Source organism: Balaenoptera ricei, chromosome 12 (genome assembly GCF_028023285.1).
Source record: "Balaenoptera ricei isolate mBalRic1 chromosome 12, mBalRic1.hap2, whole genome shotgun sequence".
Classification (NCBI taxonomy): domain Eukaryota; kingdom Metazoa; phylum Chordata; class Mammalia; order Artiodactyla; family Balaenopteridae; genus Balaenoptera; species Balaenoptera ricei.
Window position 1 is genome coordinate 59,683,293 of NC_082650.1, and position 27,928 is coordinate 59,711,220.

At 37.3% G+C, this 27,928-nt stretch overlaps 1 protein-coding gene and 1 non-coding gene across 4 annotated transcripts; both read left to right on the top strand.

Moving 5' to 3' along the window:
* Positions 1–1,220: 1,220 nt before the first annotated feature.
* On the top strand, positions 1,221–27,517 carry COQ3 (coenzyme Q3, methyltransferase). Of its 3 annotated transcripts, XM_059941551.1 has the most exons (9): positions 1,426–1,504; positions 7,091–7,169; positions 10,172–10,298; positions 12,828–12,980; positions 15,335–15,434; positions 18,440–18,682; positions 22,077–22,236; positions 23,566–23,760; positions 25,146–27,517. In XM_059941551.1, the coding sequence occupies exons 2-9, from the start codon at positions 7,148–7,150 to the stop codon at positions 25,358–25,360; spliced, it is 1,215 nt and encodes a 404-aa protein (XP_059797534.1). In that variant the 5' UTR covers positions 1,426–1,504; positions 7,091–7,147; the 3' UTR covers positions 25,361–27,517. The 3 variants fall into 3 exon arrangements, with proteins under 3 accessions (XP_059797533.1, XP_059797535.1, XP_059797534.1); XM_059941550.1 differs by lacking the exon at positions 7,091–7,169 and having other exon boundaries at positions 1,221–1,504; XM_059941552.1 differs by lacking the exons at positions 7,091–7,169; positions 25,146–27,517 and having other exon boundaries at positions 1,358–1,504; positions 23,566–24,619.
* On the top strand, positions 9,713–9,785 carry TRNAD-GUC (transfer RNA aspartic acid (anticodon GUC)). Its single transcript has one exon. It is a non-coding gene; the product is annotated as a tRNA-Asp (tRNA).
* Positions 27,518–27,928: the final 411 nt, after the last annotated feature.

A 27,928-nucleotide genomic window follows, 5' to 3' on the forward strand; every position in this document is an offset into this window, starting at 1 on the left:
TCAAAGAGGTAAACCTGTTAGCTGTAAGTGAGCACTTTACCCTTAACTTGAATGAAAAAAGTTTATATAAAATTATAAAATTGAATTTCAAAGTATTAAATAGATTTTTAGTTTTATAGCAAAATAAACTGTAGACTCTATAACACGTTTATGGGTGAGACTATGGGGATGATCTGAGGAATATCTCACAACAGCCATACATTGCATTATAGCTGCTGTTCCTCCAGTACAACTTGGGTTTAAGTGTCATTGGAAGAGCCTTTTATTGATATTTGTAGAGAAAAGTACTGCAAGCTAGTTTTGCTTATCTGAGCCAAACTAGTGGGTATTCAAGAGGCTTTTGTTTCCTATTGGTATTAAGGCAAATCACTGATTGCCTTTGTTGTTGAACTGAAAATGTAGTGGAGAGGCTCTGCAGCCCAGTGAGGGGAATCATTCAAAGAAAGTACATGTAAATCAAGCTCTTAGAACTTTAATCATACTTGCACTTTGCTTTTTCCTGGGATCTGTCACTCCAGCAGACATAACACATGCTAAATGTTCTTTTGTGCAGAGCTTTCTGCCTTCAGTTGGAGAGATGGTCATGCATCTTGAGAGAGGAGCTCTGAAGACAACTGAAAAATCTGCAACCACTCTTAGGAGGAGGTCAATATTTTACTAAGAAGCCATAAGAGAGAAAGACCATTACTGAGCAGTAAATTTGACTAATTCAAAGAACCCTTTACCAGTCTGATTCTGCCTGTTAAAAATGTATAATGATTTTGTTTGTCTTTGATGTTGGACATTTATTATTGTTCTTACCCAAGGAAAGGCTGTTACACATTTAGAAGTAAAATGTTAGGTTGCCTGTTCTAACCCTTAAGTGAAGTTTGCCTAGCCTGAGTGATTAACAGTTTCCTGCGATGTCATGTGTGCCCTGTCGGGAACATTATCAGGTCACTCACAGAAAACAAACTTTCAGTTTAGACTTCTGGCCCTCTGACATTTGAGTGCCTTGAAATGGGAAACAATTCTCTTAGGGAAGAAGTGCTTCGGATCTTTTGTGATTGTAAGTTTTGGTCAGTGTCTTACAGGAGTGTCCTTGGGAGACATCTGTTAAATATGAAATAGAGCTATACAGGAATAAAAGATCACATAGCTTGAAGTGGTATCATGACTGATGGCTACTTTGAGGTGGTCATACAGGAATAGACGAAGGATCTTGAAGTTAGTTTATGACAATAGAAACATTCTATAGTTTAACTGCACGCACAATTTGACATGTTGAGCGTGTAAGAGTAACTACAGTCACACATCTATAACACCCATCACTGCGACCATGATTAGTTTGGCTCTCGGAACCTTTCTGTTCGGGATGTTTTGCGGGAGGGACCGGAAGAGGTGGATCCTTTCGCGATGTGGGGAGGCCGCAAGCTGAGCTCCTCCGGGAGTCGGTTTTTAGGAGCGCATAGGTCGGCGTTCCGGGGCACACAGGCTGATTGTCCTCGCTTAACCACGTCGGCAGGTGAGTGTGTGCGTGGGGGTCGCTCGCACACAGCCCACGGCGCGGGCCGGCTGTTCTGCGCAGGCGCGGGCGAGGGCGGCGGGCTGTCTCGGGGCTCCGCGCGGGGTCAGCCAAAGACCTGTACGTTGGGTCCTGCGTCTCGCTGTCCGTTGAACGCTCGGCCTGGGCTCATACCGTCCCTTCCCCAGAGGCTGGGAAAAATAGCTGAGGACTAGCGGTCCGGGCCGAGGAGAGCGCAGCCTGCGGGCCGCCGCCATGTATCCAGTGACCTTTTGTCTTATTTTCGTTGAGCTCCTGCAGGAGCCGGCCACCACTGTGCGGCTGGAGTCTCAAGGTCATGTGCCTTTTTCCTTTGCCCCGGCGGGAAAAGACACCAGCTGTCTCATTGGTCGCCTTTTATTTGTGTTTTGTTTGCACGTATCTTGCCATGTTTCAGAATTTAAGGCAGCAATATTATTTTTTTTTAATTTTTAATTTTATTTGTTTATTTATTTATGGCTGTGTTGGGTCTTCGTTTCTGTGCGAGGGCTTTCTCTAATTGCGGCAAGTGGGGGCCACTCTTCATCGCGGTGCGCGGGCCTCTCGCTATCGCGGCCTCTCTTGTTGCGGAGCACAGGCTCCAGACGCGCAGGCTCAGTAATTGTGGCTCACAGGCCTATTTGCTCCGCGGCATGTGGGATCTTCCCAGACCAAGGCTCGAACCCATGTCCCCTGCATTGGCAGGCAGATTCTCAACCACTGCGCCACCAGGGAAGCCCAGCAATATTACTTTTTGATGAATAGGTTAATTCAACACATTGTATTGACAAATAAGATCAAGAAAGTAACACACCGAACCTGATGCTTGTAGAAGACAGTTTGATTATTTAACTCCCAATATTAACCAGAACATTAAATTCATTTATTACATGAAACTCATTTAACGAATACTGTTTGCCAGGCACTGGGAATTTTTAAAGAAGTGATACCTAAGGGTCTCTTTAAAAAAACGTCAGGATGGAACTAAGATCAGGTTATAAAGAGCAAAAACTGGGAAACTTAAAGGCCTCCAATAGAATTGACAAGTTGTGGGAGTTCCCTGGTAGCCTAGTGGTTAGGATCCTGGGATTTCACTGCGGTAGCCGGGGTTCAGTCCCTGCTGGAGGAACTGAGATTACGCAAGCTGTGTGGCCTGGCCAAAAAAAAAAACAAAAAAAAAACAAAAGAAGAATTGATAAGCTGTTACTCTCAATAGAGTGAAAAATAGTGCAGCCAATAAACATGATTTAAATCAATGTGTAGCCACATGGAGAATGATTAGATGTAGTGTTAAGATTCTTAAGTTGCAGAAGACCTAAATAGACATTTCTCTGAGGAAGGCCTACAGATGGCCAACGGGCACATGAAAAGATGCTCAGTATTGCTAATTATTAGAGAAATGCAAATCTACAATGCGGTATCACCTCACACCAGTCAGAATAGCCATCATTAAAAAGTCTACAAATAATGCTGGAGAGGGTGTGGAGAAAAGGAAGGCTCCTACACTCTTGGTGGGAATGTAAATTGGTGCAGCCACTATGGAGAACGGTATGGAGGTTCCTTAAAAAACTAAAAATAGAGTTACCATATGATCTTGCATTCCCACTCCTGGGCATATACCTGGAGAAAACTCTAATTTGCAAAGATACATGCACCTCAGTGTTCATAGCAGCACTATTTACAATAGCCAAGACATGGGCGCAAACTAAGAGTCCTTTGACCGATGAATGGATATAGAAGACGTGGTATATATACACAGTGGAATATTACCCAGCCATAAAAAAGTGAAATAATGCCATTTGCAGCAACATGGATGGACCTAGAGATTATCATACTAAGTAAGTCAGACAGAGAAAGACAAATACATCATTTATATGTGAAATCTAAAAAAATGATATGAACGAACTTACTTACAAAACAGAAATAGACTCACAGACATAGAAAACAAACCTATGGTTACCAAAGGGGATAGTGGTGGTGGGGGAATAAATTAAATTATGAGTTTGGTATTAACATATACACACTAATATCTATAAAATAAACAACAAGAACCTACTGTACAGCACAGGGAACTCTATTCAATATCTTGTAATAACCTGTAATGGAAAAGAATCTGTCTGAATCACTTTTCTGTACACCTGAAACTAATGCAACATTGTAGATTAACTATACTTCAATTTTTAAAAAGGTAAAAAAAAATCCTTACAAATCAGTTTGTATTATGAACTTGGAGATATATAGTGAAAATAGAGATACATCAAAATTTTAACAGTGATTATCTGAGGTGGAGTTGGTGATCTATCATTTTATCATTCGTTATATACTTTTCATAATTTTTTTCAGTAAATATGTCTTTTATAATCAGAAATTCAGAAAAAATACAGTATAAATATTTCCAAATTTTGGAAGTGAGCATAGAAGGAATAAATATTTGGGATGAGGGAAACTTCTTAAACACGATATTTAGGGAGCTGTCTTGAAGTTGTCCAGTTTTAGAAGAAGTTGGAGTGGCCAGAGGACCAGCTTGAGTATCTGTGAGGAGGTTTCTAGGAAACTGCGAGGTGTTCCTTGAAAAGTACAGTGTGGATGGAGGGCTGGAAAAGAGGGCAGAGAATGGCCAGGGATAAGACAGACTTTTTAGGCCATGACAAGTACACGAAAGACCATGTACACCTCCTGGGATTGACTTTATCTTCAGGACAGTGGGACATTACAGAAGGAACAACATACTCAGACTTGTTTTTTAGAAATAACACTTGGCAGCTGTGTAGACAGTGGGACGGAGGCGGACAAGACTAGGCTCAGGGAGGCCTTAGAGTAATCCAGACAATAAATGATGAATGCTGGAACCACGCCGTTGGCACGGTAGAGGGCTCGTTCACTGTCAGCATGGTACCTGATAGGTGCTGATAAATGACTTTTTGAATAAATTAAGTGAAAAATGTCCCCATTCCTTTAAAATTTCAAATACCAGAATGATCACAGATTCGAGGTAAAGAAGGAATTGGTAGCATTCTATTAATATGAACTTGATGAGTTTCTCTCAGTTATGGTGAGGTGGATTTTAAGGCTCTTAAGAATTCTGGCCATACTGATGACTGAGGGACTAATTTTCCAGAAATAGGGGAGGTGAGAGGGAGATTGGGGTCATCACTGACCAGAGAGCAAGGACTGTGTTGAAATCTTTGAGGCTCAATTTCATGATAATACCTTACACAGTTGACCCTTGAACAACACAAGTTTGAACTGCACCAGTCCTCTTAAATGTGGGGAGTTTTCTCCCAGTAAGTAAGTACTACAGTACTACACTGCCTGAGGTTGGTTGAATCCAAGGACGTGGAGTAGCAGATGTGGAGGGCTGACTGCAAGGTTATACCTGGATTTTTGACTGCACGCGTGCCTTGGCGCTGCTAACCGCCACATTGTTCAAGGGTCAACTGTAAATCCTTATCTGTGTATCACAGTCTACATAATTCTCTGATATCTCATTTACCTACCTAAAGTCATCAGGGAGGTGATATTTGACCTGGGTCTTAAAAAATAATACAGATAGAAATGTTGGAAGAGAGAATAACTTGAGCTAAAGCCTAGAAGCACAAACTTTTTTTCTGAGGATGTTAAAATGAATTTTGGCCAGGCTGTGAGGTCCTATTAAACAAAAGAAAATTTTAAAAACATAAAAAGCTCAGGAGAAAAATGTTCAGAGACTATGAAAAGACAAGACATGAAATAAAAATGACCATTTGTCTTAGTCCATTCCTACTGCTACAACAAAATACCACAGACTAGGTGGCTTATAAACAAGAAAAATTTATTTCTCACAGTCCTGGAAATTGCAGAGGCCAAGATTCGGTGTCTGGTGAGTGCTCACTCCCTGGTTCATAGGTGAAGCCTTTTTGCTCTCTGGGGTCTCTTTTTATAAGGGCACTAAACCCAATCATGAGGGTTCCACCCTCAAGGCCTAATCCCTCTCAAAGACCCCCGCCTCCTAATACCATCCCCTTGAGGGTCAGGATTTCAACATGTGAATTTGGAGGATGGAGGAGACACAAATATTCAGACCATAGCACCATTAAACTTAAAAAAAAGACACTTAACCTCACTCATGATAAATTCAAACTGTAGTGAGATACCATTTTCACCTATTGGATTAACAAAGATAAAGTTTGATAATACACTGCATAGGTGACTATCAAAGTATTATCAGTGTGGGGAAACCAACACTAGAAACTCATAGTTTCTAGTGAGATTGCAAATTGGTTCAACATCTAAGAAAGTAATTACAAATTTATAAATACACATGCCAATTGACACAATTCTTGCGGTTTTACATACAGGTACTCTCAAAAATAAATTACCTATGTAATTCAATCTTATGTTTTCGGAATAGCAAAAAATTAGAAATAACTTAAATAAATGTACATTAATACGGCACTGCTTAAGGCAGAAATAGAGACACAGATGTAGAGAACAAACGTATGGACACCAAGGGGGGAAAGTGGCGGGGGGTGGTGGTGGTGGTGTGATGAATTGGGAGATTGGGATTGACATGTATACACTGATGTGTATAAAATGGATGACTAATAAGAACCTGCAGTATAAAAATTAATAAAATAAAATTCAAAAAAAAATAGGGCACTGCTTAAATAAATGATGAGTTACAGCCATACAATGGATTACCTTGCAAACCTAAAAAAAAGGAAGTTCTTTATGCTCTATTATGAAAAAAATCTCCAAGATACATTGATAGGTGGAAAGAGCAAGGTGCAGAACAATGAGTATACTGTGCTACATTTTGTATAAAATAAGAGAGAAATTGATACACAAAAATGAAATATGTATAAAATATCTGGAGGCTTACATGCAAATCTAGTAACATTGGTTGCCTGCAGAGAGGGAAGCTGGATACCTAGAGTCAGGGGGAGGAGAAGCACTTTGTAGTGTCCACTTTTATACTTTTTAATTAAAAATTTTTAATTTTGAAATAGACTCATAAGAATGTGCAAAAATAATACAGAGAATTTCCATATGCCCTTCACCCAATTCCTCAGTGATAACATCTTACATAACCATAATACATTGTCAGAGTCAGGAAATTGACGTTAGTATGATACCATCAACTAAACTACAGTCCTTCTTTGGATTTCACCACCTTTACATGCACTCATTGTGTGTGTGTGTGTGTGTGTGTGCGCGTGTGTGTGTGTTACCACACATAGAGATTTGTGTAATAACCACCACAATCAGGATATGGAACTGTTCCACAATCACAGCGAAACTCCTGGTAATACTCCTTTATAGTCAAACCCTACCACCAACCTTAAACCTTGATCTATTTTCCATTACATTATATTATTATTTCCATTATAATTTTGCCATTTCACAAGTGTTATGTAAGTGGAATCTTACAGTATATACCTTTTGAAAAAATGTTTCTGCACTCAACATAAATACCCTTGAAATCCATCCAAGTTTTTGCATGTATCAGTAGTTCATTCCTCTTGATTTCTGAGTAGTGTTTTATGATATGAATATGCCACAGTTTGTTTAACCATTCATCTATTGTAGGATATTTTGATTGATTCCAGTTTGGGGCTGTTATGGATAAAGTTGCTGTGAACGTTGATGTACGGGTTTTTGTGTGGACGTAAGTTTTCACTTCTCTGGGGTAAATGCCCAGGAATGCACTTGCAAAGCTGCATGATAAATATATGTTTAACTTTATTAGAAACTGCTAAACTGCTTTTCATGTTGTCTGTACCATTTTACATTCCCACTAGCAATATATAAGAGATCTAGTTTTTTCATATCTTGGTCCACACCTGGTAATATCAGGGATGGTTAAATTTTAGCCAATTCGATAGGTATGTAGTGGCTTTCATTTGCATTCCTCTAATGGCTACTGCTATTTAACATCTCTTCATGTGCTTATTTGCATCGGTATATCTTCTTTGATGAAGTGTCTGTCTCTTTTTATACCCTTTTTATAATACCCACAGCCATTTTAAAATTGGATTGCTTATTTTGTTTTCCTGTGGGAGGTTTTTGGTTTTTCTGTTTCGTTTTACTTTTGAGTTTAAAGAGTATCTTTATATATTCCAGATACAAGTTCTTTATGGGATATATGTTTTACAGATATTTCCTCCCATTCTGTGACTTGACTTTTCTTTTTCTTAACAAGGTGTTTTGCCAAGCAAAAGTTTTAAACTTCGGTTAAATCCAATTTAATCAATATTTTCTTTTATGGATTGTGATTTTGGTGTCAGATGTGAGAACTCTGTGTGTAACCCTAGGTCAGGAAGATCTTCTATATTTTCTTCTAAAAGTTTTATAGTTTTGCATTTAGATCATTTTGAGTTCAGTTTTGTATAAGATGTGAGATTTCGGTCAAAATTTTCTTTTTTGTCGATGACGTCTAATTGTTTCAACACCATTTACTGAAAAGACCATTCTTCCTCCTTTGAACTGCTTTTGCACCATTGTCAAAAAATCAGTTGGGTGAATTTTTTTTTTTTTTCCTCTCTCTGGACACTCTTGTTGCATTGATATTTCAGTCTGTCTCTCCTCCAGTACCACACTGTCTTGATTACTGTAGCTCTATGATAAGTCTTAAAATTGGGTATTTGATTTCTGCAGTTTTATTCTCCTTTTTAACATTGTTATATCTATTCTGTCTCTTTTGATAGAAATTGTGTCAAACATATAGATCAATTTGGGGAGGATTTATGTTGACTCTTCCTATCCATGAACACAGTATGTTTCATCATTTACTAGGTTGTCCTTGATTTCTTTCATCAGTGTTCTATATAAATTTTCAGCATACAGACTCTGAACATATTTTGAGGGATTTATACAACAATGGAAGTATTCTTTCTTGTACTGATTTTAAATAATAGAGCATTTTGACTTTTGCTTTCCAATTGTTCATTGTTAATGTATAGAAACAATTGACTTTTTTGTGTGTTGAATTTGTAGTCTGTTACCTTGCTGAACCGACTTATTCCAGGAGCTTTTTATTTTTATTTTTTAAAGATTTCTTGGGATTTTCTACATAGACAATCATATCATCTGTAAATAGGGACCGTTTAATTTCTTCCTTTCCATTCTGTATGCCTTTTATTTCCTTTTCTTGCCTTATTGTACTGGCTAAGATTTTTAGTAGTACGTTGAATAGGAGTCATGAGAATGGGCATTCTTGCCTTGTTCTTGACTTTAGGTGTAAAGCAATTAGTCTATCACCATTAAGTACTTTGTGAGCTATAGAATTTTTATGGGTGTTCTATCAGATTGAAGAATTTCTCTTCTATTCTTAGTTTGCTGAGAGTTTTTAGTCCTAAGTGGGTGTGGAGTTTGTCAAATGCTTTGTCCACATTAATTAGTAAGCTTATGTGTGTTCTTCTTTCAACTATTAATATGGTAGATTACATTGATTGATTTTCTACTCTTGAACTAGTGTTGCATAGCTAGAATAAATCCTACTTGGTTATGCTGTATTTTTCCTTTTATATGTTGCTGGATTCTGTTTACTAATTATTGAGAATTTTTGTGTCTGTTCATGAGAGAAATTGGTCTGTGGTTTTCTTTGCTGTGCCATCTTTGTCTGGTTTTTGTCTGTTTTTTGCCAGAGTAATTTGTCTTCTTGGTGGATTCTCTCTCTCTTTTTTTTTTTAATTGAAGTATAGTTGATTTACATCTATATACGTAGATTTATATATAGATGTAAATCTATAGATTTACATCTGTATATGTAGGTTATTACATGTATATATAACCCATATATCCTATATATAACCTATATATCCTTTACAGGTTATTACAAGATATTGAATATAGTTTCCTATACTATATAGTAAATCCTTGCTGTTTTGTCTCTTTTATCATAACGTAATGTCCCTGGTAGTTTTCTTTGCTCAAAGGTCTACTTTGTTTAAATGTTTATTGAACAACTGAATGTTCTGCAGCAGAATAACTAGTTCATAAAGCAGGTCCCTGTGTAAGTTGGAACATATAAACTGGATGACTGTTTATTTTAGGAGATATATATGTCTATAAGTGCACATTTTTTTTCCTCTGTAAAATGTGTTGAGCATACGTATAAATCCATTTCATGTAGATAACATGAAAGTGACATAATTTGAACTGGTTTTGATAAATAATCTCAAAATTAACATTACCCTAGTTTGTGGGAATTCCCTGGTGGTCCAGTGGTTAGGACTCTGTGCTGTCACTGCTGAGGGCCCAGGTTTGATCCCTGGTTGGGGAACTAAGATCCCACAAGGTGCGTGGTGTGACCAAAAAAAAAAATTACTCTAGTTTAAAAGGTAATGTAGTTTTAATTTGAATATCATTTTTTAATAATTTTGTGCAGCATAATGTGTATGTAAAAACAAATGGCATGAAAAACTTTACCATAGGCATTACTTATTTTTGATGATTATTATTTCAGAAATATCTGATTGGAGTTAGATAGCAGAATGCAAGATTTTTGTTTTATAATTTAAAGTAAAATCCAAAATTAAGGGAAAAAACCCCTTTTGTTTATCAACTGTAATATAAGATTGCTGTATAAAATAGTTTCTTCAATTACATGCATTTCAGGGATTCATACTGTGCAATGCTTTCTCTAGACATTTAATTTTCTTTTTTCAGCTTGTTCAAAAAATCAGCTCAGTTGGACTCTACAAATTAGACCATCGGTTTTCAGTGAATACAGAATCATGTGTTTCAAATCCTATAGCATGACTTTTGCCTGCCTGAATAGGATGAAAAGTTACAGGTAAGTTTATTCATTACTGTGGCAAATATTCACATAATTATGTGCAATAATAGTTTAGTATCGATTGTGTTTAATAAACTTTGTCAGTATAGCTCATGTGGTTTGATTAAGGTAGCTTTTATTTATTTAAATATTCTTATTTTTCCAACAACTTTTAAATTTGGGAAATTTCAAACCCACAGAAAATTTGTAATATAATATAAATCCAGTGCATGCCTTTCATCCATATTTAGCGATAGCTTTTATTTTTAATGCAAGACTATATTACTCAGAGAACTACTTTTTACTTCCTCATAATATCCTTATGACAGGACACAAATAACGCAGTGCTTAAATCGTAAATGATTTGGGTGCAACATAAATATAAGGTGGTTAAGTATACATTCTAGATAGTAAGATTGAATCAAAGTAATATCTTTATGTATTCATATATTAGAAACCAATTTCTAACTTTGTGAAAAATATTGCATTGGTTTAAGGTATGAGCTCTGTTTTCCAAGTGCATGCTCTACTTATAAATGAACTGGCTCTTTTAAGATTGGATGTCTGTAAAATCATTCTTAGTCAACTGAGCAACCACCTACTGTTAACTATTGTAAGTTAGTCCTTTTTAAAAAAATTTTATTTTATTTATTTATTTAATTTATTTTTGACTTCGTTGGGTCTTAGTTGTGGCACGTGGGATCTTTTGTTGCGGCACACAGGCTTCTCTCTAGTTGTGGCGTGCAGGGCTTTTTTTTTTCCTCTCTAGTTGTGGCGTGCAGGCTCCAGAGCACGTGGGCTCTCTAGTTGAGGCACATGGGCTCAGTAGTTGCGGCGAGGGGGCTTAGTTGCCCCGTGGCATGTGGGATCTTAGTTCCCTGACCAGAGATTGAACCCACATCCCCTGCGTTGGAAGGCAGATTCTTTACCACTGGACCACCAGGGAAGTCCCTGCAAGTTAGTCCTTGATTGCTGAGGCTTTGCATGAAGCATGATAAAGAGGGTAATATTCATAAGATAATATTAAAGAAGAGTGATATTTAACTCTTAAAAGGATATTAAGTAATCAATATAGAATGTACTCTATGTAGCTAAGAAAAACGTAGTAAAAATTTAAATGGCATTACCTTTGTTACTGTAACAACCTATTCTCTTTTACCCAAGAGCCTCTGGAGGATTTTCCTATCATGTACTTTGACATGGGACCTGGTGTAGTGTCTGTCTGATCCCCATTTAGTCCCTGTTTGATTCCATTTGATTAAAAAAAATATTTACGTGAATTATATACTTTTCTGGGCCTTCTCCTTCAGATTATTTATTTGACAAATGTTTCCCGAGCACCGTGTTTTAGGAACTGTGCTTGTCACTAGGAATAAAATGGTAAGCAAGACAGCTTACGTTCTAATGGAGAGACATGATCAACTAATCACGTAGGCTCACAAAGAAGTACAGAGTTGTATAGGAGTTAAAATAGGAGAGTATTAGATGACGTTCCATTTAAACTAAGGTCTAAAGGATGAGAAGGAATTAATTAGGTGTGTAGAGGAGGGAAGGGGGGATGCGAGAACAATGTTCCAGGCAGAGGGAATGACATATCCAAAGTATCTGGGGAATGATCAAGCATGGTTAATTCAAAGAACTTAGAGAAGGCCCACGTGGCTGGAGTGGGGAGGACGAGGAGAGTAGTGGGAAGTGACTTTGGAGAGGGAAGAAACTGGGGACCAAATAATTCAGAATATTTTATGCTATGCTAAGGATTTTGGTCTTTTTCCCCCTGTCACTGGAAAGCCATGGAAGCATTTTAAGTGGGAAAATAGCATGATCGTATTTATATTTCAGAACAGTCACTTTGGGTGCATTGTGGGGAACAGATTAGAGGGGGATGAAGTCGTAAGCAGGCCAACTAATTAGAAGGCTAGGACAATAGTTCAGGCAAGAGATGACAGGAGCTTGGATTAGTATGATCAAGCAGTAGAAATGGAGAGAAGGCTGAGGCATCTGAGTTCAAATCCTGGCTCCACCACTTAATCTCTCTGAGCCTTCCTTTTGTTGTCTGTGCACTAGAGATAATAATAGTACCTACCTTATGGAGTTGCTGAGGATTAAATAAGATGACATATGACATATAGGGATTTCTTAAACAAGCAGTACCTGGCGTTTAGTAAGTGTTCAGTAAATAGTTACTACTTCTACTACTACTACTACTACTACTACTACTACTACTACTACTACTATGTGACCCAAAAGGCCAAGTTTTATAAAGTTTCATTTTTGTTGTAACTTACTTCGAAAGCAAATTAATTTGTTTCATCTGTGACTATATATATATATATATATACACACACACACACATATATACATATATATACTTATTTACTTATAAGCAATGTGATTATAAGAAAACTTGTTTTGAAGCATCAAAAATAAGCGATACATGTATTTAGAATCTAATAAATTGCAAATTAGAATATCTTTCTACTTAATATATCCCATGTTACATTTTTTTAAATGGCAGTTTTTGCCTGGCTCTTCCTTCTGACCTCTTAGACTCCCTTGGACAAGACCGTACAGTACTTCCCGGACCACTGTAGACAGCAGCGAGGTGAAGACCTTCCTGGCCTTGGCGCACAGGTGGTGGGACGAGCAAGGAGTATATGCACCTCTTCACTCTATGAACGACCTGAGGGTGCCGTTCATTAGGTAACATTACAGAAATTCTAGGTCTTTTAAAATACAACTCTTTTCAATAATTCATTTTCTTTCGAGTTCATTTTTCTCTCAGTTTATGCCTAGGTTCAAAATGCTGCATTTTAAATTTGCTTTAGAAATTAGGGAGATTCTCTTCAATGTCCATTGTTTGATACTATTAATTTTTAAAAAAATATTTTTAAAAATTTTATTTATTTATTTATTTTTGGCTGCGTTGGGTCTTCGTTGCTGCACATGGGCTTTCTCCAGTTGTGACGAGCAGGGGCTACTCTTCATTGCAGTGCACAGGCTTCTCATTACTGTGGCCTCTCTTGTTGCGGAGCATGGGCTCTAGGCGCGTGGGCTCAGTAGTTGTGGCTCACTGGCTCTAGAGCACAGGCTCAGTAGTTGTGGCGCACGGGCTTAGTTGCTCCGCGGCATGTGAGATCTTCCCGGACCAGGGTTCGAACCCATGTCCCCTGCTCTGGCAGGCGGATTCTTAACCACTGTCCCACCAGGGAAGTCCCGAAACCATTAATTTTTTAATAGCATCACTCGAGTTCTACAATGTTTCATAAATTAACTTGAAGTATTTTTGGATATTATCAAGTTAATTAGAATTAAATCCATATGAAAAGGAATTAGGGTCCTATGGCATCAAGGTCATTTTATAGCATCTTTGGCCTTTAGGCAGTTCTGATAAAGGGAATAGTACTGAGAAGTTTCAATTCAACAAATATTTTTTTGAGAACTTACCTTGTACAGAGCTTGGGGGCTAGAATCTGTTAAAGCTACTGAGATATTCATCATTCAAAACACAGTCCGTGTGCTTCAGGAACTTAGAGTTTGCCATGGGAGATAAAGGCAAGGGTTCATCAGACTCCACTTATCAAGACTCCACTTGTCAATTGTTCATTCGTTCTTCTGCCCATTTATTTATTTATTTATTAAACATTTTTGAGCAGCCGACATGGGCAAGGCACTGTGACAGACACAGAATATCAGATTCAGACTGCCCTCAAGGAACTTCCTGATTGGTTTTTGCTGGTTTTATCAGTGCAGCAAAAAGGAAAATATTGGCGCATTCTTATTACCACTGAATTGGTGGATCATTGAAACACTAAGGCAGAGAAAAGCAGAAATGTCGTTCTGTTAGGCTAGATCAGTGGTTCTCAAGGTTAGGCCTGGACTATAGCAACATCAGTATCACCTGCGATCTCGATAGAAATACAAAATCCTCAGGTCTCACACTGGACCTACTGCTTTGGGGGGTCAGCAGCCTGTGTCTTCCTTCCAGGTGATTCTGATGCGCGCTCAGCTTGAGAGCTACTCTATTCTAACTAATGTGACACTACTAGTTAGACATCACACTAAAAAAGACCATCCAGGGCAGTACAAATTATGGTTAGAAGCTTAGATTTTATTCTGATCGTAATTAAAACCATTGAAAGGGAGCAATGTGATCTAAACTATGATATAAAGAAGTCATTTTGGCCAATGTGTGAAGAATGGATTGGATTTCATTTGAAATGGGTCCTTTCTGTGTATTATAATGTTCTGAAATTATCTACTTAACCACTATCTAGGTTTTTCTTAGAAGTCAATTAATTTGAATAGCAATAAAAGATTTCCTAAGATGTCCTTATTATATATGACATTTATTTTAATATAAGTATAATTAGAATTTGTATGTAGTCCAACTTAAAAGTTTAGTTTACAATACTGTTAGCTATATATATCTGTGTGTGTATATGGGTGTGTATGTGTGTGTGCTTACATTTGTGTATGTGGTAAAATACTGCTATGATTATCTTAGAATTAAGTTTACTTGATTTGGATGCCTGTTTACATGATCATGAAAACACCATTAACTTAGAAGATGAAAAGTGACTCAATTTAGAAAGGAATATAGGCAAATTCTGAAAATATAGATCTCCAGTCTGCTTCTACTAAACCCTGTAAAATAACCTATTTGTTGCTGATATGAAATGGGTCTGGCAAGTACTAGCAACATAGCTAATAATACCTCAGGTGACATGATATCTCAAGTGAATAAAATTAGGTTAATCTAAACTAGATTGTTTTTAAAGTTTTTCTTTAGATTATTACTAAAGTAATAGTTAAGTCATAATTATTACTAGATTATTTCAAGAACTTTACTTTAAACCTCCTGCTTCTGATTACTAAATATATCTTATAAATTAAGCATAATGTCATTTTATGCTGAAAATAAAAGTTTTTTTACCCCCAAAATCAATAGTCTATTTAAAAAGAGAGTTTAATATTTCTTTGAAAATAATGCACTTTTAAGACTTTATTGATAAAATTAATAATTTGTTTTTATATATTTTGAATTTTTTTAAAAGAGACAATCTTTTAAAAACAGTTGCTGATCACCAGCCAGGAAAACCTTTGTCTGGGATGAAGATTCTTGATGTTGGCTGTGGTGGTGGATTGTTAACGGAGGTAAGTGATTTACAACTTTCCTGGCATTTTTCTTTTTTTTTTTTTTAAAGGGAACTTTATATTTATTTATTTATTTATTTATTTATTTATTTATGGCTGTGTTGGGTCTTCGTTGCTGTGCGGGCTTTCTGTAGTTGCAGTGAGCGGGGGCTAGTCTTCATTGCGGTGTGCGGGCTTCTCATTGCAGTGGATTCTTTTGTTGCGGAGCTTGGCCTCTAGGTGCACAGGCTTCAGTAGTTGTGGCACGCGGACTCAGTAGTTGTGGCTCTCGGGCTGTAGAGCGCAGGCTCAGTAGTTGTGGTGCATGGGTTTAGTTGCTCCGTGACATGTGGGATCTTCCCGGACCCGGGCTCGAACCTGTGTCCCCTGCATTGGCAGGCAGATTCTTAACCACTGTGCCACCAGGGAAGCCCAAACTTTCCTGGCATTTTTAACTGGGAAAAAAAAAATTGAGAAAAAGTGGGCTTATGCCTCTTTTATCCTTTTAACAAATAATATTGTTCATTTTTAAAACAGGAAGTATATAATGTTGTTTTTAATATTTTTATGATTATAAACTAGTACATGCTTTTTACTTTCTTACAAATATATAAGTATTTCAGAAAATTATAGTGAGGAATTTTTTTTTTTTACACAAAAATGGGGCACTGGTAAAAATAAATAAATGGGACCTAATTAAACTTAAAAGCTTTTTCAGAACAAAGGAAGCCATCATCAGAACAAAAAGATAACCTACTAAATGGGAGAAAGTATTTGCAAATGATATGATTGATAAGGGGTTAATATCCAAAATAAATAAACAGCTCAGGCAACTCAACATCAAAAAACAAACAACCAGGTCAAAAAACAAACAACCAGGTTAAAAAATGAGCAGAAGACCTGAGTGGACATTTTTCTAAAGAAGATATACAGATGGCCAATAGGCACATGAAAAGATGCTCAACATTGCTAATCATCAGAGAAAGGCATATCAAAACCACAATTAGATATCACCTCACACCAGTCAGAATGGCTATCATTAAAAAGTCTACAAATAACAAATGCTGATGATGATGTGGAGAAAACAGAACCCTAGTACACTGTTGGTGGGAATGTAAATTGGTGCAGCCACTACAGGAAACAGTATGGAGGTTCCTCAGAAAACTAAAAATAGAACTACCATATGACTGAGCAGTTCCACTCCTGGGTATACATCCGAAGAAAACAAAAAACTATTTCGAAAAGATACATGCACCCCAATGTTCATAGCAGCACTATTTACAAGAGCCAAGATATGGAAGCAACCTAAGTGTCCATCAACAGATGAATGGATAAAGAAGATGTGACACACACACACACACACACACACACTGGAATAATAGCCATAAAGAAGAATGAAAATTTTGCCATTTGCAACAATGTTGATGGACCTAGAAGGTATTACACTTAGTAAAATAAGTCAGACAAAGACAAATACTGTATGTTATCACTTATGTATGGAATCTTAAAAATAAAGCAAACAAATGAATATAACAAAACAGAAACAGATTCACAGATACAGAGAACAAACCAGTGGTTGCCAGTGGGGAGAAGGAAGGGGACAGGGGCAAGATATGGGTAGGAGGATTAAGAGGTACAAACTACTATGCATAAAATAAATAAGCAACAAGGATATATTGTACAGCACAGGGAAATATAGCCATTATTTTATAATAACTTTAAATGGAGTATAATCTATAAAAGTATTGAATTACTATGGTGTACACCTGAAACTAATATAATATTGTAAATCAACTATACTTCAATTAAAAAAAAAAGCACTGGTCGTTTGAATAGCTTTGGAAATTTTGTTGTCTCTTCTCTCCCAAGATATTAGGCAATTTCCGCTGGTTTAAATGCACTGATAAGCTGTCCTTTTGCACTTGCTTCAGTATCAAAATGTAACAGAATTTTGCCTGCTTTGGGGGCTCTCCCCTTCTTAGGTGCTCTAGAGTACTTCTCCCTGTGAACAATACTTGCTTTAGCTGACAGAATATTTATGCCCTACAGTTCTATTTTGTAATCTCCTATCAACACAATAACTTTTTGTTTAAATGCTACATCATAATCTTTGCTTGAAAGATATTTTAAGCAAACAGTATAGGATACAAATGTAAGTGAAGATACAATGGTGTGTGTTACTGTCAAGGTCATAACAGCTGAGTTGACAGTGAGGTTAACAGAGGCCTTTGATACATAGCTAAGTTTCTATATGCACAGAAAATGTGTTCTTCATATGGCAGTGCGCTGGTTTCTCTTGACATCAATTATAAAATTTCAGGAAATGTAAAATATGTGAAAATACATCCCTTAGAATCAAGAATATGAGGTGTATCAAATGGTAAATTAGTACAGTTTTACTGTATGTGTTCTATGATCTTCTCCGTGTATTATTACAGATCTATGTCTCTAAAGTTAAAATAATTTGATTTATACTTTTAACTTATTAACTAAAGAGTTATAAAATAAATGCTATGCAGTTTTGATCAAAATAAAGGCTGTGTTTAAAAACTCAGGCATGTCATGGGAAGTGACTGAAAGAAGAATTAGCTACTAAGAATCGTTTTTAGTCAGTCACAAGAGAAACTATGGAGAAAAAAATGTGCTTTAGAGAATTTGAGTATTAGAAAATTTTGCTCTTTTTACAATGACATGTTACATTTATTGCACTTTAAGTATGTTAATACTGTGCTGTGTGCCTGTAAATATATCTAGAGAATGTAGACAAAAATTTCCTCACTATTCTTAAGCAGTTCTTGATAAGTTTTGTTGTTGTTGTGATTATTGTTCTCACTTTTAAGCTTTTTATTATGGAAATTATCAAACATGTACAAACTAGAGAAAATGGTATATTGAACTTTTGTGTACCCATAAATGATCTCCAACAATTATCACCTCGTGCCTAATCTTGTCTCCTTTTTGAGAAGCTTTTTATTGCTAACATGTGTTCTATTTTCTTCGAGGGTAATGATTTCTTATGCCATTAGCCTCTAGGGCGGCTTGGGGCTTCAGTTATTGGAATTGATCCTGTGGATGAGAACATTAAAACAGCACAGCACCATAAATCATTTGACCCAGTCCTGGATAAGAGGATAGAGTACAGAGCGTGTTCCCTGGAAAAGATTGTGGAAGAAACTGCAGAAACATTTGATGCTGTCGTAGCTTCTGAAGTTGTAGAACATGTGATTGATCTAGAAACGTTTATACAGTGCTGCTGTCAAGTGTTAAAAGTAAGACTTACGGAGTTTACTTATTTGTTTTTTCTTTTGAGTTTGTGTATGTATCCATAGCAATAAATGTTTTATAATACTTGAAACCAGGAAGACAGGATGAGGGGACAGCATCTCTACTGGAGATTACTTCTGCCTCTCAGCCTGCCCTCAATATCTGGGGTTTTCCACATCCAGTATCTTGATGTCCAGGGATCTTGAAAAATGTTGGTGCTGAACAGTGTAATACAAACAATAGATTTATAGTGGTATTTTTCTTTGGTATAGTCTGGATTAATTACCTAATAGGCACTGAATGACAATTACTAAGAAATTGACTTGGATTAATACTTAAAAATAAAAAACCATTATTAGCATAAATTGGTTAGCCAGCATTTGTTAAGTCACTCTGTATATGTGATATGTGTAACAGTTATCAGCTTATAAAAGAATATTTCATACAAATGATCTCATCAGATCTTACCTACAACCAGGTGAGGAAGGTAAGGCAGGCATTGTGACTTCCTTTGACCCAATGAAGATCAGAATCTGAGAGGTGTCAAAGGTCACATGGTCTTTAAGTCAAAGGTCACTAGGCACTTAAGTAGGGCTTAAGGCTACCTCTTTTTATTTGAAGTCTGGTTCTCTCCATTATATTATTATCTTTTTTTATAAATTTATTTATTTTATTTTTGGCTGTGTTGGGTCTTCATTGCTGTGCGCGGGCTTTCTCTAGTTGCAGTGAGCGGGGCTACCCTTCGCTGCAGTGCTCAGGCTTCTCATTGTGGTGGCTTCGTTGCGGAGCACGGGCTCTAGGTGTGCGGGCTTCAGTAGTTGTGGCTCTCGGGCTCAGTAGTTGTGGCTCGTGGGCTCTAGAGTGCAGCCTCAGTAGTTATGGTGCATGGGCTTAGCTGCTCAGTGGCATGTGCGATCTTCCTGGACCAGGGCTCGAACCCATGTCCCCTGCATTGGCAGGCGGATTCTTAACCACTGCGCCACCAGGGAAGTCCCTACATTATTATGCTTATATAATTTGACACAGTCCTCTGAAGGTGGCTCCAAATTTTCTTTTAATAAATATTTCCAAAGTGTTATTATTATTATTACTATATCAACTCTGTTGTTTATGTATTCAAGAGGTAACTCCCTAAGGTCAAGAGCTAAAGGAATTAAATGCTTAGCCTTTATCTAAAGAGAGCTTTTAAAAAATACTTTCTGTTTTAAAATAATTTTAGATTTATAGAAGAGTTGGAAAGATAGTACACAGTGTTCCCACTGTGAAGGGTGGTGAAGGGTGCCCTTCACCCAGTGTCCCCTACTGTTAACATTCTACATAATAAGGGTAGGAACTGGGGTGAGGCAGGTGTGGCAGAAAGTCAAAGGCGGCACTCGCTGTTCTGCGCCAGTCCTGCATTTGCATGTCCCAGAGAGTGAGTGCCTCCTTGGATTTTGTGCCCTCGGTACTTCACTTGCCTCCCAGTACTCCTAGCCCTGTATGTAGCCCATGGTATATTTCTCAAAACTACAAAATTAGTTGACATTATACTATTAACTACACTACAGACCCTGTTAAATTTTATTAGTGTTTCCACTAATGTCATTTTTCTGTTGCAGGATCCAATCCAGTATTCCATATTGCATTTAGTTGCCATGTCTCCGTAGTCTCCTTCAATGTGTATAGGTGTTTTTTTTTTTTTTTAAATGTGTATTTTGTTGTTTTTAATTTTATTTATTTATTTATTTTATTTATGGCTGTGTTGGGTCTTCGTTTCTGTGCGAGGGCTTTTTCTAGTTGCGGCGAGCGGGGGCCACTCTTCATCGCGGTGCGCGGGCCTCTCACTGTCGCGGCCTCTCTTGCTGCGGAGCACAGGCCCCAGACGCGCAGGCTCAGTAATTGTGGCTCACGGGCCTAGTTGCTCCACGGCATGTGGGATCTTCCCAGACCAGGGCTCGAACCCGTGTCCCCTGCATTGGCAGGCGGATTCTCAACCACTGCGCCACCAGGGAAGCCCTGTATAGTTTCTTGGTGGCGTTTCCTCTTAAACAAATTTTATTAGGTGTACCTCCTATTTTCCAAGGAAAATTCCTTAATTATTTCTTTTTGTGTAGTGTCTCAGTCAGTGTGTATGGATGGAAGTTCTCACATATATTAGGGATACTGGCATCGTGGAATTTAAAACTAATTTTTGCTTTAATGGAAAGCCTACTTAAAAAAAAAAAATGACCAGTGCTCATCACTATTTCCTTAGAGTAAGATTTTATGAAACATAGATTAGATATTTATAAGTAATTTTTCCCTTAGCTCTACTGAGATATAATTGACACATAAGTGATTTTTAATGAGATATTTTAGAATACTAGAGTTTTACAGAGAAAAGTTATAATGTGTAATGAAGTAGTGTGTGATATTTTAGTTTTAAGGGCACATCCCAATATTTCAGGGCCTTCTCTTATCATTTTGATTTTTGGTTTAGAGTGGTATTTGAGATATTTTCATACATATATATCTTAATATGATTATTTTGGAAGGGGTCTTTGGCATTTTATCTCCATCAGGTGCTAATGAGAATATGTGGAAGAGACATTAATGTTCTTGCCATTTGTGGGAGTAGATACAGGAAACACTATAAATATAGTCACTAAAAAATGGCAGACTAAACAATCCTGTAAGTGGTTTGCATTCACTGAAGTTCTTATCTTGATCTCTTTATATTCTTTATAATAATGAAGTCAAAACAAAACAAAACACTTTCATACCTTAATCATTAAGGCTTTTGTCGGAGGACACTTACTGGCCTTGCCAGCCTGCACAAACCATGGGGCAGTGTGCGCTGTACCAAACAAGTTAGGCAGGCTCGGCACCCGAAAAGAAAGCAGTGTTGACACGTTAAGACGTTAATGTGGACATGTAACAAGGAAGAGCAGCCGGATCTCATTTCTATATTTTTATTATAACTTATTTGATATGTACCAAAGAATGTATATAATATAAACATAAATCATAGTAATGTACGATTTTAGGAGTTAGTTGTAAGCAGTGTTGTGTAAATTCAGTACGCGCCTCTGTAGTGGACTGCCCATAACGATGAACTTCCCGAGAGAAAAAAACCCACTATTTTGGTAGATTATATTTTATTCACACTTGTGGGTTTGTGTTTTGTTTCTGTTTTTTTTTTGTTTTTTTTTGGCCACGCGGTGTGGGATCTTAGTTCCTCGACCAGGGATGGAACCTGTGCCCCCTGCACTGGGAGCACGGCGTCTTAACCACTGGACCCCCAGGGAAGTCCCCATTCTTGTGTATCTTAACTGCACTTAAATTGTTTGGAAGGAAGGAGGAGGGTGGGGGAAGCCAAGCCTTTATCTAACTGATACTCGTAACATTTAAAATTTTACTTCTACCCATATTTTTTTTTAGCCCGGTGGTTCTTTATTCATTACTACAATCAACAAAACACAGCTGTCCTATGCCTTGGGAATTGTTTTTTCAGAGCAGATTGCAGGTATTGTACCAAAAGGTACTCATACATGGGAGAAGTTTGTTTCACCTGAAAAGCTAGAGAGCATTCTGGAATCAAGTAAGTATTAAAATTTTTTCCAATTTCCAAGGCCTAACTGAACTTTTAATGTGCCTATAATTATTAATCACATAACCTAGCACTTAATGAAATAGGCCACTATTCTTTGGATGTTGGTTTTCTCTCCTCAACTAGATCATAAACGCCTTGAAGTTAGGATTAAGTATTACATCCACTTTTCTCTCACCTGTGGCACCTAACCCAGGGCCAAGCAAATCATAGATGATCAATGAATACTTTTTGGCTGTTTAGTCCTCACCTGTTTAAGGATAAGGTACAAATGTCTTTTAGTTACACATCCTCAGTTTGTCCTATTGAGGCCGTGCTTGAATCAGCTTATTTTACGTATTACTTTTCCTGATTCCTTCATAGTCAGATATATTTTGAACTTCCTTGTCACTTTTTATGTAGTGTTTTATGCTAGTTATAGCATGCCTTATAGTACGGTTATTTTAGTGTTCTTTTTTTAAAAATTTATTTATTTATTTTTGGCTGTGTTGGGTCTTCGTTTCTGTGCGAGGGCTTTCTCCAGTTGCGGCAAGCGGGGGCCACTCTTCATCGCGGTGCGCGGGCCTCTCCCTATCGCGGCCTCTCTTGTTGCGGAGCACAGGCTCCAGACGCGCAGGCTCCGTAGTTGTGGCTCACGGGCCTAGTTGCTCCGTGGCATGTGGGATCTTCCCAGACCAGGGCTCGAACCCGTGTCCTCTGCATTAGCAGGCAGAGTCTCAACGACTGCGCCACCAGGGAAGCCCCTATTTTAGTGTTCTTAGCCTCTTTCTGGCTTGAAGGCAAGACTGTCTCCTTTTTGTGCTCCCCACAATGCCTAGCTCTGCTTTACACCTCGTGAGCACTTGATTTACCTGTTGAATTCCTGTCAAGTAATAACACTTGTCAGTTCATTTATTTGGCATTTGGTGTTCCTCTTAGGCTCCTGTGTGTCTCATGCTTTTTGTTCATATAACAGTATATCAATAAACTTGATTTTACTTGGAATAATGTTATCTGTCCAATGAAATGTGGTAATTTCTTCTCTGCAAGTAACTTTGTTGAAAATAGAGTAGAAAAAATATTTTACAGATGATTGGAACAGTCAGTTGTTGGCAGGTATTTTCTAAAAACAGCTAACATTTATTGAGTACTTACCAAATTCCAAATACCATGCTAGAGTTTATGTTCTGCTGCAGTAAAGAATGAGCTGTACATGGCTACAAAGTATTTGTGCCTATTGAGTTAGGAATCCTTTTTTAATTTGGAGAGTTGCATGAGACTCTTGGCATGTGGAAGGTAAATATTTATTAAATATGCTCTGTCTGATATTTTTTTCCTCAGACGGTCTGTCAGTTCAAACTGTGGCAGGAATGCTCTACAACCCCTTCTCAGGTTACTGGCATTGGAGTGAAAACACCAGCCTTAATTATGCAGCTCATGCCGTGAAATCCAGCATCCAGGAACACCCAGCTCCTGCCGAGTTTGCTTTAAAGGAGGAAACAGAAGAGCTCCGAACTGAAACCTCCACCAACTCAGGTGTGCATGAAGAGCTGAAGAAATGAATTGTTTCTAAGGACTGTAGTAAAATGGCTTGAAAGTCTGATGTTTACAAATACACAAAATATACCATTTGTCTTTTGAGACAGGATCCTAAAGAAAAGAAAGTCAATAGAAAGGGCTAAAACCTTAGATAAAAGCTTTTGTTGTTTCATCTAATAGCTACCTTCAAGGTATTAGTCTATGGATTAAAAAAAGTTTTGATGAGGTATTATGTGATCTAGGAGTTTAAGTTTCTCAGCCTTTGTTATATAAATAGGGTATACATATTTCACTTCATCTTACAGATTATATATTTTTCCCGCATGTATGCACATACATATATACTGTAATGTTTTAATTTAAGTAAATTTGTATCATCTAGGTTCTTCTTTATTTGGTTTTAGTTAAAGGCAGTTATGCTTCTGACTGGTTTTATTTTATACCAGTTATATTTAGGAAGATAAAATGTCTTTTTTCCTTTAAATTTTGGTTTTTGGAAAGCAAATTGATTGTTAAATATATACTGGGTTTGGTCAAACATTAGAATCAAGAATTTCAGATTATGTGGGACATTTTTCTCTGTACAGTTCTATAAATGTTTTGTGGTGCCTTTTTTTTTAAGTAGAAAAGATTTTTGAACTCAATTTAAGAGTTTAGTTATGGAAATTTTCTTTTTTGGCTAACATTTTGTAATTAGAGGGACTGACTTGAAATATACTTTCACGCCTCTTGAAGTATGTGATTTTTTGGCTTTATCTGAAAGTCCAGAATGTATAATGACTTTGATAGAGGGTGTTGACCAAATATGAGAAATATAGATTGAACGCCTGTGACTCATATAGAAAGTCAGCTTTTACTTTCTAGTCTTTCTCACCGTGTTTTTTTTTTTTTTTTTTTTTGGCTGCACCCCACTGGACCACCAGGGAATTCCCCAACCTTTCTCACTTTTAAGCTCATAAACTTTCTATATTTCTTTGTCAATGCCTGTTGGATTGGGCTCACCAGGCAAACAATTCCCAACCATCTTAGCTTATCATTTGCTTGTTCTCAGTGGCATTCCAGGGAGGAAACTGAAATTTAAAGGGCTAAAAGAAATTTTAACTTCAGTTGCTAATGTCTAATTAGGACACTAAAAATCAGGAGTTCCCACTGGGTTTCATTTAAAAGTTTTATTCTTAGTCTGAATTCTAGTAGTTTTGTTACCAAAGCAAAGCTTCTTCATTCTATCTGTTGGAAAAAAAAAAAAGTGTTGGTATTAGAAATTAATCTAAATGGAAAACCAGAAACCATAAAACTCTTAGAAGAAAACATAGGTGGAATACTCTTTGACATAAATTGTAGCAATGTATTTTTTTTTTTTTTTTTTTTTTGGTCTCCTAAAGCAAAGGAAACAAAAGCAAAAATAAATGAATGGAACCCAATTAAACTTAAAAACTTTTGCACAGCAAAGAAAACCAACAACAAAACAAAAAGACAACCTACTGAATGGGAAAAAGTATTTGCAAATGATATGATTGATAAGGGGTTAATATCCAAAATATATAAACAGCTCATACAACTCAACATCAAAAAAACAACCAGATTAAAAGATAGATGACCTGAATAGACATTCTTCCAAAGAAGATATACAGATGGCCAATAGGCACATGAAAAGATGCTCAACATCACTAATCATCAGGGAAATGCAAATCAAAACCACAATGAGGTATCAACTCCCATCTGTCAGAATGGCTATCATCAAAAAGTCTAGAAATAACAAGTGTTGGCAAGGATGTGGACAAAAGAGAACCCTTGTACACTGTTGGTGGGAATGTGAATTGGTGCAGCCACTACAAAAAGCAGTATGGAGATTCCTCAAAAAACTAAAAATAGAACTACCATATGACCCAGCAATTCCACTCCTGAGTATTTATCCAAAAAAAACAAAAACACTAATTCAAAAAGATACGTGCACCACAATTTTACAATTGCCAAGATATGGAAGCAACCTAACTGCCCATCAACAGATGAATGGATAAAGAAGATGTTATTTATATATATATATTGGGTTGGGCAAAAAGTTCGTTCAGGTTTTTCCACCCGAACAGTTTTTTTTTTTTGCCACCCCAACACACACACACACACACACACACACACACACACACACAATGGAATACTACTCAGCCATAAAAAAGAATGAAATTTTGCCATTTGCAACAACATGGATATTGTTGGAGGGTCTTAGATGCTAAGTGAAATAAGACAGAAAGATACGGTGAAGGGGCAAGATACAAGAGATACAAACTACTATGAATAAAATAAGCTACAAGGATATATTGTACAGGGACTTTCCTGGTGGCACAGTGGTTAAGAATCCTCCTGCCAATGCAGGGGAGGTGGGTTCGATCCCTGGTCCAGAAAGATCCCACAGGCCGTGGAACAACTAAGCCCGTGCGCCACAACTACTGAGCCTGCGCTCTAGAGCCCGTGCGCCGCAACTACAAAAGCCGGCAAACCTAGAGCCCGTGCTCCGCAACAAGAGAAGCCATTGAAATGAGAAGTTCTTCCCCAAAACGAAGAGTAGCCCCTGCTCACCGCAACTAGAGAAAGCCTGTGCGCAGCAACGAAAACCCAGTGCAGCCAAAAATAAATTAAAAAGTTTAAAAAAAACCGATTAATCTAAGGACTGTGTAATGAAATTGATTAAAAAGCAGCCCCCAAACAAAGGGCATTTATTTTAGAAAGAACACCCGAACTTTCAGTTATTAAAAATATACATTGTTAAGTGATGGAAATTCAGTATGATTCAGTAATAGCCCCATGAGGTAGGGACTACCGTCTACTCCATTTCACAGAGACGTTAAATGTATTCAGCCTCACACAAGTAGTAAGATGCAGACCCAGGCAGTCTGATTGCTGAGCTTGTGCACATCACCACTTTGATACTTGTACCTAGTATCTGTGCCATCATATGGTCATTGTGGTAGCATAACCACACACAACTGGATTATTATCACTTATTTGAATTGTCTGTATGCAAGGTAGCACCTTCAAAAGCATTTAAATCAAACAGCATCACAAAATCTAGAGTCTGGGCTATTTGCCTCAGTTCTCTTAGGGCTTCATTGCCTTTCTATGACTAAAACAATTACATGCTACTGATGGCAACTTAATAAAATGCTTTAAAGACCCCACATAAAATTATAGCCTTACTTTCTATTATAGTTACAGGTTTTACTATTGTATTAATTATAAATTGAAGAGAAGTATTGAATTCAAGTACTACACAACAAAAGTATCTCAGTCAAGCCAAAAAGTAAAAAATTTTGACATCATTTGAAATGTCTTTTTGATGTGTGCTAGGGACACTCACAAGGGCTTCTGTGCTACCGTTGACCTGGAATACACGATATTGAGAGGCATCAAGTAAAGATTTAGAGAGACTGCTCGGTAACGAGGCATAGGAAGAAGTCACGCTTACTGGAAATATTTTTTAAACCTGGATTGGCAAGGTCCCTGCAATTCTGTAAAACATATTTGTATAATTACAGGCTTACAGACATTGATCCACAAATCTACGAATCCTAAGAAAATGTCAATGGAGAAATAAAATCAGAAACGAAACCAAATGAAAGTGTTAGAACGGTCAACACATAATTGCTTTTATTAACTTACAATATGACTCTATTAGAAGGGAGATTCTTACTTGACTATTACTAATGAGATGCAAAAGACATGCAAGTCTTCTCTGTATCAAAAAAAAAAAAAAACAAAACCAAAACTCCTGACACTGATGGTTTGCATGAAAATCAAGCAAAAGAATTTATTGTGAGATCAATAAACCTCTTGTATCCCAGCAAGAAAAGGATGCAGCACATATAAATGAGCCACTGTCTAGGAACTAAAAGGCACCAGTTGGAGCCAAAGGAAGAAAATATGTTCTCAAGATGATGTGAACAGAACTGAGAATGGGGTTGGAGAGTTACAAAGTAAATATGGACATGAGATGTTTCCACTCTGATAGATTTGAATCTTTGTTTCCTGTTGACAGGTGGGACCCAACGGACATAAAGTCACTGACATCATGTAAGATCTGCACTTGTCTTTCCGACTCTAAAACAGGCTCTGTATCTGGGGTCCTGATACAGGCTTCTGAGGTTCTAGGAGCTGCCTGAAATAGGGAACA